General features: G+C 43.6%; 1 protein-coding gene across 4 annotated transcripts in view; it reads right to left on the bottom strand.

Moving 5' to 3' along the window:
• LOC132379059 (AT-rich interactive domain-containing protein 3A-like) overlaps nucleotides 1-14,943 on the bottom strand; it is a 244,142-nt gene that overhangs the window by 14,005 nt on the left and 215,194 nt on the right. For all 4 annotated transcript variants that reach the window (XM_059946560.1, XM_059946562.1, XM_059946563.1 and 1 more), the window contains 2 exons: nucleotides 10,671-10,854; nucleotides 8,123-8,367 (listed from right to left, as the gene is read on the bottom strand). In XM_059946560.1, the coding sequence (XP_059802543.1) occupies nucleotides 8,123-8,367; nucleotides 10,671-10,854 (429 nt within the window). The remainder of the gene's footprint in view (nucleotides 1-8,122; nucleotides 8,368-10,670; nucleotides 10,855-14,943) is intronic.

Genomic DNA, 14,943 nt, shown 5'->3' with positions numbered 1-14,943 from the left:
ACCTACAGGACACCTTCTATATTAAAAATATGAACTCTTGATCTCTCAATCTACCTGTGATGGACACAAGGGATTCTGCAGAGGCTGGAATTCCAGAACAACACACATAAAAGACTGGAGGAACTCAGCAGGTTGGGCAGCACCTATAGTTTGGAATAATCAGTTGACATTTCGGGCTGACACCCTTCATCTGGACATGATGTTACCTGGCTGATGCACAGTATTAGATTTATGCCACATGTACAGCTAACCATATTCTTGCCCATAAAGACTTTGTAGTGTGTCACCTAGAAGATACTGTAAAGATGTGGAGGAAGGTCTTGGGGTTGGATGAGACAGAAGTGGGACTTTTTGGCCTCAACACCAAGAGGTATGTGTGGTATAAATCTAATACTGTGCATCAGCCAGGTAACAGCATCCCTACTCTAAAGGATGGTGGTGGTAGCATGATGCTATGGAGATGCTTTTCAGCAGCAGTGACCGGAAATCTAGTCAGGATTGACGGAAAGGCAAATGCTGATAAATGCAGAGAGATCCTGCATAAAAATCAGCTAGCCTCTGTCAGAAAGCTTTAACTAAGGAGGAACTTTGTCTTTCAGCAGGACAGCCAGCCGCAGCAACCATGGAGTGGCTTCAAATGAAGAAAATTGCTGTCCTTGAGCGACCCAGTCACAGTCCTGACCTTAACCCAATTGGAAAGCCTCTGGCAAGACCTCAAGATTGCGGTCCACTGCCGCTCCCAATATAACCCGGACAGCTTGAGCAATTTTGCAAGAAGGAAAGGGCAAATCTTGCTCCATCACATTGTGTGAAGCTAATAGAGTCTTATCCAAAGAAGCTAGCTGCGACAGGTGGTTCAACTACGTAATGAGCAGGGAGGGGGATGAATACTTTTGAACTTGTGACATTTCAATTTTTGAATTTTTTAGTTTTCATGCTTTACAATTTTCCCTGCTTATGTGTGCGCTCTATTGTGAAAAAAGGAGAATGTGATTCATAAATAAAAACTCTCAGTTAAATGGATCAAAATCCCTTAATACACTCAATTATGTGAACAAAGGGTTGGGGGCCGAGTACATTTTTAAGGCACTGCAAGAAAGGATGTGCTAGCATTGGAGAGAATCCAGTGGAAGCTGTGAATAGACTGTCATCATCTTATACACCTCTATCAGGTCACCTCTCATCCTCCGTCGCTCCAAGGAGAAATGGGCTCACTCAACCCATTCTCATAAGGTACGCCCTCTAATCCAGGCAACATCCTTGTAAATCTCCTCTGCACCCTCTCTATATTATCCGCATCCTTCCTGTAGTGAGGTGACCAGAACCGAACACAGTACTCCAAGTGGGGTCTGATCAATGACCAATGAACCTTCGCAGTACATCTTTGGATTGCAGCAGGAACCCGGAGGACCCGGAGAAAACTCACATACTCCACGGGGAGGACATACAGAGATGGCACCAGAATTGAACAGTCTCTGGAACGCTCTGGGCGGTAACAGCGCCGTGCTGTAAGGGAGATAGTCTGAATCTTTTTACCAAGGTAAACATGTCCAGTAGTGAGGGCACAGCTTTAAGGTGAGAGGAGTGAAGTTTAAAGGAGATAGGTGGGGCAGCTTTTTCACACCGAGTGGTGGCTGCCTGGAACAGACTGCCGGGGGGGGGGCTGATGGAAGCGGATAGAGACCTTTACAAGGCTGTTCGATAGACGCATGTAGCTGTTCCATTCTGTACCTTATTTTGCATTATTATTTTACATCAAAGCACTGCGTAATGGTTTGACGTGTATGAACAGTGTATGAACAAGTTTTTTACCGTATCTTGGCACTCGTGATAATAGTTGCCAATATATAAAAATGCAAGGAATGGAGGGACATGTGATGAGAAGAAATTTTATTAAACCTGGCATGATGGTTAGTACTGGTATCATGAGCCAAGGGATGTGTTTCTGTCCCGTATGTTCGAATTCTAGATTCCAAGTTAATTTCAGAAATATTTAAAATCCTCAGCTGTCCTGGCTGGGTTTGAACTCATATCGCTAGATCAACGGTGTAGGGAGCTAAGTCCAGTAACTGAGCCCCTATATCATTGCACCCCAGGTGCTAATGGAGCATTTTGGAAGCCGATCCCTCTTGTTACACGTTTATCTCCGCTTCAAGATGGGGGTGGGAAGGTCCAATACAGACGACCAGATAAACAGTCCCAAAAGTATGAAGGATCAGTGGAAACAAAGAGAGGGATTAGAGGGATTATCTAAAAGATCAAAGAACAGTACAGCTGCATCAGGTCAACACTGTTGTGAAACTGCTTGAACCAGGTGTGAAAAATAACCTTGCAAAGTCAATACAGAATGACCAGTGGTAAAGGTGAGGGAGAGGGAATGAGTGTGGGGGGGGGGTAGAGAAAGAGAGTGGGTGGGGGAGAGACAGTGGGTGGAGGAGAGAGAATGAGAGAATGGATGAGGAAGAGAGAGAATGGGTGAGGGAGAGAGTGGGTGGGGGAGAAAGAATGAGAGAAGGAGAGTGGGTAGGGAAGAGAGAATGAGAAGGAGAGAGTGGGGAACGGAGAGAGTGTGGGTGGGGTAGAGAGTGGGAGAGACAGGGTGGGGAGAGAGAGAGGGAGGGGAAAGGGAGAGAGAGGAAGGGGGAAAGGGAGAGAGAGTGAGAGGGAATGGGGAAGAGGAGAGTAAGTGGGGGAGAGGGAATGGGAGAGGAAGAGATGCTAATAACCAGCAGAGTGGGAGAGACATCTGAAAAGTTGTAAAACCATCTGCCTCTGCTGGTAAATGGGATTAGTGCAGGTTGGAACGTAGTTGTCATCATGGACAGTGTCACAGATTCATACAGAATGGGACAGACCTTTTGCTCCAAATGGTCCATGCAGACAAAGCTTCCCATCTATGTTAGTCCTATTTACCTAAGTTTGACCTATGTATCCAAGTACATGTTTCAACTACTTCCTTTGACAGCTTATTCCATATAATAGAGGTACCCCTCACTTTCCCATTATATCTCTCCCCTCTCAACTCAAACATATGCCCTCTTGTTGTTGGGAAAAAGACGGTGAGCACTGACCCTATGCATACCCTTTGTAATTTTATACACATCTGAAGATCTCCCCTCATTCTCTTACAGTCCAATGAAAAAACTCCCCACTTGCTCAACCTCGCTCCATATCTCTGCCCCTCGAATCCCAACAATATGCTTGTCAACCTCTCCCTCACCTTTCCAGCTTAATGACATCTTTCCTGTAGCTGGGTGAGCAAAGCTGAACCTGACATTTCAAATGAGACATCACTAACATCAGCATACTGTCTCCACTCAATGCCCCGACTGCCAGAGGCCAGCGTGCTAAAAGTCTTCCTCACCTCCATGTATTGTGGTCCAAAGGTCCTTCTTTTCTAGAACACTCCCCAGGAACCTACTGTTCACTGTGGGCCAAAGGATTGGTTTCTGTGCTACATAAATCTATGATTCGTGGAGTAATCCTGTTATTCATCAAAACACAACTGGGTAAGAGAATGTTTCCAAGCCCCACACACTGCATCACTGTCCCCCTTGTGGACAATACTTAGTACCTTCACTCAGAGGTCAAGGCCCACATGCCATGCATTTCTGTAGGATGGCCTGAGGACACATTCTTTTAAATAAAAGTGCACTTTATTCCAATGTAGATAAGACTGCTGCAGATTGCTGTGAATAGAGAGTGTCAGATTCCGTGAACTATCACCAGAAAAGCACACCTCAAGTGTTAAGGGCAGGCACAGTTTGAGCAGGGCCTGTTTTTTCCTGTGATCAGGATCGAGGAGTGGGTTGGAAGCCTGACAAATGGCCAAGAGACAACAACGGGGAGAGTGGTGTTAGGAAAATGGAGGGCCAGCAGGGGTGAGACCTGCCTTGTAGGCGAATTCTGTCGACTTCTGTCTTAAAGGCTGGGCAGCCTCTTCATGCAAAGGGCAGTGTGATTTGGAATGAGCTGCCAGAAACAATGGTTCAGGTAGGCATACTTTCCCCTCTCACCTGAAAACTATGCATCCTAGTTTTGGGTGTCCCTACCCTGGGTAAAAGAGTATTATACCCACCTTACCTATGCTTGTCATAATTCTCCTCTCTTCATTCCCCTCTGTTCTAAAGAATAAGGACCTTGCTGGACACTCCCTCCCTACAGCGCAGGTGTTCAAGTCCTCGCAATTTTTCTCTGCACCCTTGCTGAGAAAAAGCAGCAGGAACCTTTTTTCTCTTTCTCAGGTGCTTGTTGTCTTTGAAATTCTCTTTCTCAAATGGCGGTAGAAGTACAGTCGTTGAATATTTCTAAAGGTAGATCAATTCTCAGTAATCAAAGGGGTAAAAGGTTACCAGAGGAAAGTGGGAAGGCAGACTTCAGATACAAACAGTTCAACCATAAATTTAATTAGATGTTGATCCAGACAAAACAGTCTAGTCTTGCTCCTAATGCATCCTGTCAAGACATCTTAGGATCTTATATATAATTTCAATTGCCTTGGTGGGGTTTAAACTGATGTGAGCCAATCACATAGGCTACCATACACCTGTCAACATATTAACACTTGAGGCACATGGGATATGAAACAAAAATGTTGTGAATAAAATATTTTAAATCAAATATTAAACTTGCTTGCATTTAAAAACCTGTGAGGTGCACTCACATGCTAAACAATAATTAAAATATTGACACTAACTTAAGTAATAAAAAGTCCCTACCTTTTGCTCAGAGGGCAGTACCTCCATCTATTGAATGAGTTTGCTCTGGTACACAATATTAGCCATTAACTCAAGAGATTCTGAAAATGATGGAAATACTGAGCAATGCAGACAAAATGCTGGAGGAACTCAACAGGTCAGACAGTACCTATGGAGGGGAATAACTAGTCAATGTTTTGGTCTGAATTCCTTCCATAGATGACATCTGACTGGTTGAGCTACTCCAGAACATCAGCCATTGAATATTAGAACGAAACCAGGCCCTTTGGCCCGAGCACACACTATTTAGATGGATCACCCATTTACACGCATCACATTTTATTCTCCCCACACCCACTTCTATCAACTCGCTTCACTCTACCGCTCACCCACACACCAGTCGCCAATTAGCCTACCAACCTGCACATCTCTGGGAAATGGGACAAAATCTGGCCCTCCAACTCTCTGTATGCCTCAGTGAACTTCTTACTTTACTAGACACTGGAGAAGGTGTCTGGCTCAACTCAATTTCTCATCGAACATCAAAACCACCATCCCCAGGACTCAGTCTGGTGAACTTTCACTGCACTTCCTCTGAGGGGAGTGTGACATCCTTTAAGAACAGAGCAGTCCACTGTACACAGTGCACTAGGCGTGCCCTTACTAACCTTGCAGTAAGACACAATTGCTAGAGTATCATCCTGCATAAGGGACTGTGGGAAAGCAGCTAATATAACATTCTCACCAAGCGGTCAGCAGCGGGAAAGGTAGGCAGCTTCAAGTTCTTGGACGTTGACATCACTGAAGACTAATCCTCGGCCCAACATACTGATTAAATTACGAAGCAGGCATGCTATCTTTCATGAGAACTCTGAGGAGATTTTGTATGGCACCAAAGGCTCTAGCAAATGCAACGCTGCCCGTGTGGAGGCGCCAGTGCACAAGATCGGAAAACCCCGCGAAAGGTTGTAAACGCAGCCAGTTCCACTGTGAGCACTAGCCTCCCCTCCAGTGAGACATCTTTAAAACGTGTTGCCTCGGGAAGGACCTATCATGAAGGACCCACACAATTCAGAACATTTCTCATAACTACCTTCTGAAGACTCACTGTAAATGCTTTAGGGACAGCTTCTATTTCTCTGCAAATTAGATTTCTGATTGGTCCAAGAATCCACAAAGACTACCTCTCTCTATTACTTACTGTAATTTACAGCATATACTATGCATTGCACTGTACTACTGCTGCAATACAACACATTTCACAGCATGTCAGTGATGACTCTGATTCTGATTCAGACTCCTCCACATCTTGTCACCAGGCAGAAGACACAAAAACCCGAGACGTACCGCCAGACTCGAGGACAGCTCTATCCCACTGTTATAAGACTTTTGAATGGGCATCTTGTACCTCAGTCTAGCTCACCATTGCCTTTGCACCTTAACTGTCTCCTTGCAGTGTATGTTATCTGTAGATCTGACACTATATGTAGTCTGTTATTGTGTTTCCATTTGTGCTACCTCAGTGTATTTATGTATGGAATGACTTGCTTGCATGGTATGTTAACAAAGCTTTTCACTGTATCTCAATGCATGTAACTATAATAAACTCTGCGACTAACAGGCTCCTGGACCGGCTACAGCAGTGACCTGGCTTTGAGGCTATGGACTCACTTTAGCTCTGAGTGTCATCTGTTTAGCTTTTATTGTTTACACGACTGGTTCTTTTTACCACACATTACGTGTTTGACAGTCTTTTTTTAATGGGTTTTATTGGGTTTCTTTGTTTTGTGGCTTGCAGTAAGGAGATAAATCTCAAGGTTGTATATAGTATATATACTTTAATAAATGTACTTTGAACTTTGAATTACATTTGCTGCATTCACATTGTAACTTTCCGAGACTTGAAGATAATTTCACCTAGACTCCTTTTAACTACAATTCCCAATTTCACGTTTAAAATGTACTCAGAATTTGTTTTAAATATATATAAGCAAATATATTTCTCTCTATATATATATTTATATATTTTAAAAACACCTTGAAACCTCTTTCTGTTATCACTGCTGCTCACGTGCCCAAATAATTTTGTGCCATCACTAAATGTGGATGTGCTTGTACTTTGTATTTTTAGTGCTACATCTGACCCATATTAGTTCTGAACACCTGTTTATCTATAATTATCTGCAGTTTATCTCTGTTTAGGTCTGGAAAATTGCAAATGCCACTCCACTCTTTAAGAAGGGAGGGAGACAAAAGAAAGGAAATTATAGGCCAGATAGCCTGACTTCAGTGGCTGGGAAGATGTTGGGAGTCCATTAAAAATGATACGGTTTTGGAGCACTTGAACCAAACTGATAAAGTAAGTGGTAGTCAGCCTGGTTTCCTTAAGGGGAAATCTTACCTGGCAAACCTGTTGGAATTTTTTTTGAGGAAATAACAGGCAGGATAGACAAAGGAATTCAAAATTCAAAGTAAATTGATCATCAAATGATGTGTATGTCACCATATGAATCACTACCTTGAGATTCATTTTCTTGCAGGTATTCACAGTACAATAATCGAATCAATGAAATACTGCAAAGACTGACAACCAAACAATAAATACATCAATAAAGAAATAAAAGAATGTATGCATGAATGAATGAATGAATAGCTGAGAACATGAATTGTAGAATCCTTCAAAGAGAGCCCATAGATAGCTTCATTCACCTCAACTCTGAACTCTGTCATTCCATCATGGCTGATTCCAGATCCCACTCAACCCCATACACCTGCCTTTCCGTCATATCCTTGCCCTGACCAATCAGGAAACGATCAACTTCCACCTTAAATATATGCACGGAACTGCCCTCCACTGCAGTCTGTGGCAGACTGTCCACGGACTTACTACTCTCTGGCTAAAAAAAAAATTCCTCCTTACCTCAGTTCTACAAGGTCGCCCCTCCATTTTGTGGTTGTTCTGGATACCCATACCATGGGAAACATCCTCTCCACATCCACCCTATCAGTAGGTTTCAATGAGATTCCCCCTGCATTCTTCTAAATTCCAGTCAGTACAGGCCCAAAGCTGCCAAATGCCCCTCATATGTTAACCCCTTCATTCCCAGAAGCATCCTCGTGAACCTCCTCTGGACTCTCCAATGACAACATGTCCTTTCTGAGATATGGGGCCCAAAACTGTTGACAATACTCCAAATGTGGCCTGACCGGTGTCTTATAAAGCCTCAGCATTATCTCCTTGCTTTTATAATCTATTCCCCTTGAAATGAATGCCAACGTTGTGTTTGTGTTCTCTATCATAGGCTTGACCTGTAAATTAGCCTTCTGGCAGTCTTGCACAAGGACTCCTAAGTCCTTCTGCACCTCTGATATTCGAACCTTCTTCCCATAACCAATATAACCTCCGAGCTAGAAACAAAAGATACCTTTCTTGATGATCTGTCCTGGAGAGAGATGAGTACCATTGCTGGCTGGGACGTTCATGGATGACAGGTGGACCTTGGGAGAGGACAGAAGGCTAGGGCCCGAGCTGGGCGAGTAGCCGAAGAGAGCTGAGCTGTAGCTCGGCCTCCTGCCCTCGCGCCTGTTGCTGTCAATTGCAGCCTGGAGCTCTGCAGGTGAGCTGAGTGATTGCTTTTCACATTCATATGGGTAGAGGTATTTCATGTATCTGCAGACAGACGAAAGCACACTAGTTACACACTTCCCCTCCACACCATCCTTTTCAATATAAAATACCAACACGGTCCTCTGCAGCCAGGACAGGGTATAAAGAACGTGATATTAATGCCCCTGCTAGTGTGGTTTGCTCTTCACTGGTGGCTCTAGTTACACCAGATACTGGCACAAATGGCAAATGACAAATGGAAGTAAATGATAAAATTAACCTGGAACGCAAGAGAGTCTGCAGATGTTGAAGAACCAGAGCAACACACACGGAATGCTGGAGGAACTCAACAGGTTAGGCAGCATCTATGGATGAAAATAAAAAGTCAACATTTTGGGCCAAGACCCTTCATCAGGACTATGGGAGATCCATAGTGAAAATAAGGTGACCAGGGCCAGAGTGATTGAAATGTTGGAAAGCATGTCAAAGGTCATGGATGTAGGTAAGAAAGGACTGAATAAAATTAAGAATAGGGACACAAAGTTAATGGGGCAGAGCAGGCAGAGACAATGGGCCAATCGGCATATCTTGGTTTACAAATCTTGGGTATGAAGTAGAAACCAGCAATGTGGGGCACGGAAACAATGAAATAGGAGGCAGAAGATGGGAGATCGCCAGAGTTGATAAGGTTGGTGATATGCTGGGGAAGGCAGAGAAGCTTCATACAGCATGGAGACAGGCTCTCGATTCAGTTTGTTCATGTTGACCAAGATACCTGTCTAAGTTAGCCCCATTTGCCCACAGTAATACACACACAATGCTGTAGGAACTCAGTAGGCCAGGCCCCATTTATGGAAGAGAATAGATAGTCGATGTTTTGGGCTGAGGCCCTTCTTCAGGACTGAGAAGGAAGGGGGAAGGTGCCAGAATAAAAAGGTGGGGGTGGAGGGGTGGGGAGAAGGCTAGCTGGAAGGTGATAGGTGAAGCCAGGTGGGTTGGAACACTTGCTTGTGTTTGACCCTCTGAACTGTTCCTGTCTAAGCTACTGTCCAAATGCCATTAATATACCTGTTTCAACCATTTCCTCTGATAGCTCATTCCTGGGTGAGAACAAAGCTGAGGCAGCTGGTGGTCTAAAAGGTTTTGTAAAAGGATTATAACTTCAGAATTCTGACTGGACCAAGACCCTTAAGGTGTATCTCTGTTTGGTACAACTGAGTAGCATGCCTGGGCCAGTCCCTGGTCAACCACCCCCTGCAGTTCACTAGGTACAGACACCAAATGGATCTGGTCTCCATTTCAGGTTTTGTTTTCATCCCAGTTTTCTGTAATTTAAACCACACAGGCTCAGTGCTAACTGATCAAATTATAAAGCCTCTGGATTTCTTGCCCAGGATGCTCCCACTGAATTGCATACATCTCATTCCTCGGATTCTGTGGCAATGATAAGGTGGATGGTGAGAAACCTTTCCCTTTGCCCACGTGACAGGTACAATGTTGTACCTTTGGCTTGAGTTGGTTCACTGGCCATGCCGTGAAAACCCAGGTGAACTGTGGGCAGCTGGAACAGCAAACCATCCACTGGAGGAACTCAGCAGATCGAGCAACACCTTTGGTGGGTTAAGGACATGTCGGCCTTTCATATCAAAACTCCTGAATCAGGATCTTGCATCAATTGCAATTCCTTTCCCTTCTACAACCCCCCTCAAAGACACTACTCAGCTTACATACTGAGTTCCCATTGAGGATACCTTCAAAAGGTGGTGCATCAAGAAGGAAGCATCGATCATTAAGGACTCTCATCGCCAAACATGCTCTCTTCTCATTACTATCATCGGGGAGGAGGTAGCCAACCTCAATACTTTAGCAATGACTTCTTCCCTTCTGCCGTCAGACTTCTGATTGGGCCATGAACTCCACCTCACTCCTCCCATTTCACACTATTGGCTTACTCATTTAAGTAAATTGTAACTTATTGTAATGTTTAACACAAAAGATTCTGCAGATGTTGGAAATTCACAGCAACACACACAAAATGCTGGAATTCAGCAAGACGGCCGTATCTATGTAGAGAAATAAACAGGCGAATTTTTAGGCAAAAACCCTTCATTAAGCCCTCTTCATATGGCCCTGAAACATTTCTCTCCATAGGTGCTGCCTGACCTGCTGAGTTCCTTCAGCCGTTTGTGTGTGTTATAGTAATATCTGATGTTTCTCACTGTGCAGTTGCCACTAAACAACAACTTTCAGAACATATGACCAGCGATAAAAAACCTGATTCCAATCCTGAGTTCGCCCAGCAGATTATTTGCTGCTTCAGGTTCCAGCATCTGCTGTTTTATGTCTCCCCCCCCCCCGGTACTTACTGTGTCCTGAGTGTAAAGGCTGCACTGGTAATTGAGGTAGGTAGGTTGAGACCCTTCGTGATTTCCCGCCAGATCTTCTTGTTGATAACTTCCACCAGTCCGCCCTTCTCTGTGACCAGTTTGTACAACATGTACAGGTCTAACACTTGCTTCGCCATGATTGGGATTCGGTTCACTGGGGTTCCTGTAAGGCAGAATGGAGTGCAAAGGTTATTTCATCAGCCACCAGGTTAAGGAACAGTTATCCTTCAACCATCAGGCTCCTGAACCACTGTGACAACTTTACTCAACACTCAACTGATTCTACAACCTATAGACCCGCCGTCAAGGATTCTGCTACTCATGTTTTCAGTATTATGTATTTATTTGTTCATTTATTTTTTATCTATTTATCTATCTGCTAGTTGTTTTTTCAATCTATTATTACTACTTGCAGTTTGCCTTTATTTTGCACATTGGTTGTTTGCCAGTCTTTGTATGTAGCTTATTATCTATTCTGTTGCATTTCTTTGTTCAACTGTGAATGCCTGTAAGAAAATGAATCTCAAGGTAGTATGAGGTGAGATAAACATATAGGTTCCCCCCCAATCTGAAGGTAGAGCATTCCTAAGAAACAGTTTGTAAACCGAAATGTCGTAAAGCGAAGAAGCAATTACCATTCATTTATATGGGAAAAATTTTTGAGTGTTCCCAGACACAAAAAAAATAACCTACCAAATCAAACCAAATAACACATAAAACCTAAAATAAAACTAACATACAGTAAAAGCAGGAATGATATGATAAATATACACCCTATATATTGTACGTATGGTGTAGTTTCACTTATCAAAATCGGGAAGACAGCAAGTCAAAATCGATTTGGAGAAAAAAAATCGGCATGTACACGCATGTGCACGTACACGCCTACGCAAAACAACTGCCCGCACAAGGTTTCACGGTCATTGTAGTCTTTCTTGAGGTAAACACACGTATAAAGTGGGCGTCTTTTTTTCGTAAAAGCGGAAATCCTCTTTGGTTAGCAAAAACAGATACTAATGTAGGTCTTTCGTAACAGCGAGTTGTCGTAAAGCGAACTTTCGAAAAACGGGGGACACCTGTACTTTGGTAGTAAATTTGCTTTGAACTGCAGGGTTCCTGGACCATGCTCCTGGACTATGTGACTCTATCCATTTCTTAGGGGGCAACCAGATCCCGTTTCAGTGGTGTGGGGACAGTTATATGAATGGGATGCAGAATGTTTTTGATATTGAAGGGAAAGGAAAACTGGATGGGGATGGCTTTGAGCAACAAACCAGGGACTGTGTGCAGTAAATAGAGTTAAAAAGCCATGGAGCTCAGAACGAAGCCTCTTGGTACAAATACATATCGACCACTCCTGATGAACCCTGGTGGCGTGTGGCCCCTGTGTGCGGCACTCCCTTCCACATGTCAAAGACATGTAAATCTACAAGTTAATGGCCAGCTGTAAATTGAATGCAGTAGTTAGGTGAGTGGCAGTTTCTGGGTTGAGGGGTAGATGGACATGGTGATATGTATGAGGAGCATTTGATGGATCTGGGCTTTGACCAAATGTGAGTTCAGAAGGAAGAGGGGCGATCTTATTGAAACTTACTTAATACTGAAAGGCCTGGATAGAACAGGAAGAGAAAAGATGTTTCTCAAAGATGAATTGACCTGCAATACAAAGCAACACTCACAAAATGCTGCAGACAAGGTAGTGTCCATGGAAAAGAGTAAACAGTTGATGGTTCAGACTGAGACCTTTAATGGACTGATGAAGGACCCTGGCCCGAAACATCGATGGTTTATTCTTTCCAAGAGAAGCAGGATTTTTCATGTTTCTGTCAGCAGGAGAGTCTGGGTCCTGAGGACACTACCTCAGAATAAAGAGATGAGATGAGGAGGAATTTTGTCAGCTGGAAGGTGGTGAATTAGTGGAATTCATTACCTCGGATGGCTGTGGAGGCCATGTCATTAGGTATATTCAAGGCAGAAGTTGACAGTTTCTTGATTAGCCGGGGCGTTAAAGGGAGAGGACAGGAGAATGGGGTTGAGATGGATAATAAATCAGCCATGATTGGATGGTGCAGCAGTCTGAATGTGCCGAATGGCCTAAATCTGCCTCGATGTTTTATGGTCTTATATGGGTCAAGTGAGACTAAGGTGGGCAACTTGGTCAGCATGGTCAAGTTGGAATGAAGGGTCTGTACCTCTGCTGTATTACTCTGAGTCTATCTATAAGTCACCCTTTAATTCTGATCCAGCATCCCTGATTTGATGGCTCCATGTTAGACAACTGTACCATTAGCTGCCCACATTCTGTGGCTTCAGATTTCCTTTTCTCACTCTCTCCCCCTCTGTCCCAAATGGTTCTTCAAGTCCCTTTCTCTCTCTGGTCCCCCTGCCTTAACATTTCCCCTACGGCGTGATGTCATGTTTTGTTGGACCATGCGCTTTGTGAGATGTCCTACAGCAATGATTGTACCGCTGATACTTCACAATTATGGAATGAAGTCATGACAGTCGGCCCTCCTTATCCGAGGATTCCGAACACGTGGATTCAACCAACCGCGGATCGGGAAAACCTGGAAGTTCTCTCTCCAGCACTCGATGCTTGAGCATGTACAGACTATTTTTTCTTGTCATTGTTCCCTAAACAATACAGTATAATAACTATTTACATAGCATTTACATTGTATTAGGTATTATAAGTAATCTAGAGATGACTTAAAAGTACAGGCGGTCCCTGGGTTATGAATGAGTTCCAATGCTGAGTCTGTCTTCAAGTTGGATTTGAAGTCAGAACAGGTACATCCAGTATTATTTAGCGTCAGTTGGTCAAATGTTTTTCTTAGTATATTGTACATATTTTACCTTTCTATGCATATAAAACACTTAAGAAACATATGTTTTTCAATAATTTAACTGCTGCGTTGCTTAGTAATAATTGTAGCTTTCATCGGGGAAGGGCCTTTCACATTCTCCAATGAAATTGTTCCGATTGACCGACTTTCCAATGACCGATGGCGTTTCACCTCTTTCCGATTGCTTTATTACTTCCACCTTATTTTCAATCGCGATCGTGATTATTTTCATGAACAGAAACACTGCGGATTCAGAGCAGCGCCACCAGATCCTAATGTCCATCGCACAGAGACATGTTAAGTAAAGTCCGGGGTTCCACTGGGTACTAAAGACCACCGCACCGATACATATTAAATAAGGGACTTGAGCATCCGCAAATATTGGCATCCACGGGGGTCCTTGAACCAATCCCCCACGGATAAGGAGGGCCGACTGTAATGGAAACTAGTCCGGGAAAAGTCAAACAGCATCTGATCAGGGTAAAATGGACTGGGTGAAGACCCGGTGGTCACTTTATTAGGTACACCCATACACTTGCTCATTAATGCAATTATCTAATCATGTGGGAGCAACTCAATGCATGAAAGCATGCAGACATGGTCAAGATGTTCAGTTGTTGTTCGGACCAAGCATCAGAATGGGGAAAAAATGTAATACAAGTGACTTTGACTGTGGAATGATTGTTGGTGCCAGGCAGGGTGGTTTGAACATCTCAGAAACTGCTGATCTCCTGGGAGCCTTACACACAGCAGTCTCTAGAGTTTACAGTAAACGGTGCAAAAAACAAAAAAGGATCCAGTGAGCAGCAGTGCTGTGGGTGTAAACTCCTTGTTAATGAGAGAGGTCAGAGGAGAATAGCCAGGCTAGTTCAAGCTGACAGGAAGGCTGCAGTAACTCAAGTAACCAGGTGTTACAACAGTCGTATGCAGAAGAGCATCTCTGAATGCACAAGACATCAAACCTTGAAGTGGATGGGCTACAGCAGCAGAAGACCACAAACAAACACTCAGTGACCACTTTATTAGTTAACGAATAAACTGGCCACTGGGTGTAGTGACACAGCTATCAATCTCACCAGAGGGCTCCCTGAAACATCAGGGAGACCAGTTGGTACCTGAGACCAGTTGCAAGGATTGTTGAATGTGAAATTGATTCTGTAGTTCTTAAATTCCAGTGGAGCATGGTGATGCTGGGGAAACAGAGGAGATAAAAAAAGGAACTATAAACTATGACTAACGGCATTTTAACGGCACTCATACACAATTCACTGATGGTTGAATCAATACAGAATGACCTTGGATGACACTGAGTTTAACATTGCAACTTAAACAAGTACTCCCACCCACACGGAACTTGCAGATTTATAGAGATTAAGGTTGTTGGAACATCACATTTAATCACAGAG

Source organism: Hypanus sabinus, chromosome 21 (assembly GCF_030144855.1).
Source record: "Hypanus sabinus isolate sHypSab1 chromosome 21, sHypSab1.hap1, whole genome shotgun sequence".
NCBI classification, from domain to species: Eukaryota; Metazoa; Chordata; class Chondrichthyes; order Myliobatiformes; family Dasyatidae; genus Hypanus; species Hypanus sabinus.
Note: the sequence above shows the minus strand (reverse complement) of the source record. Positions and strands in the feature narration are given on the sequence as shown.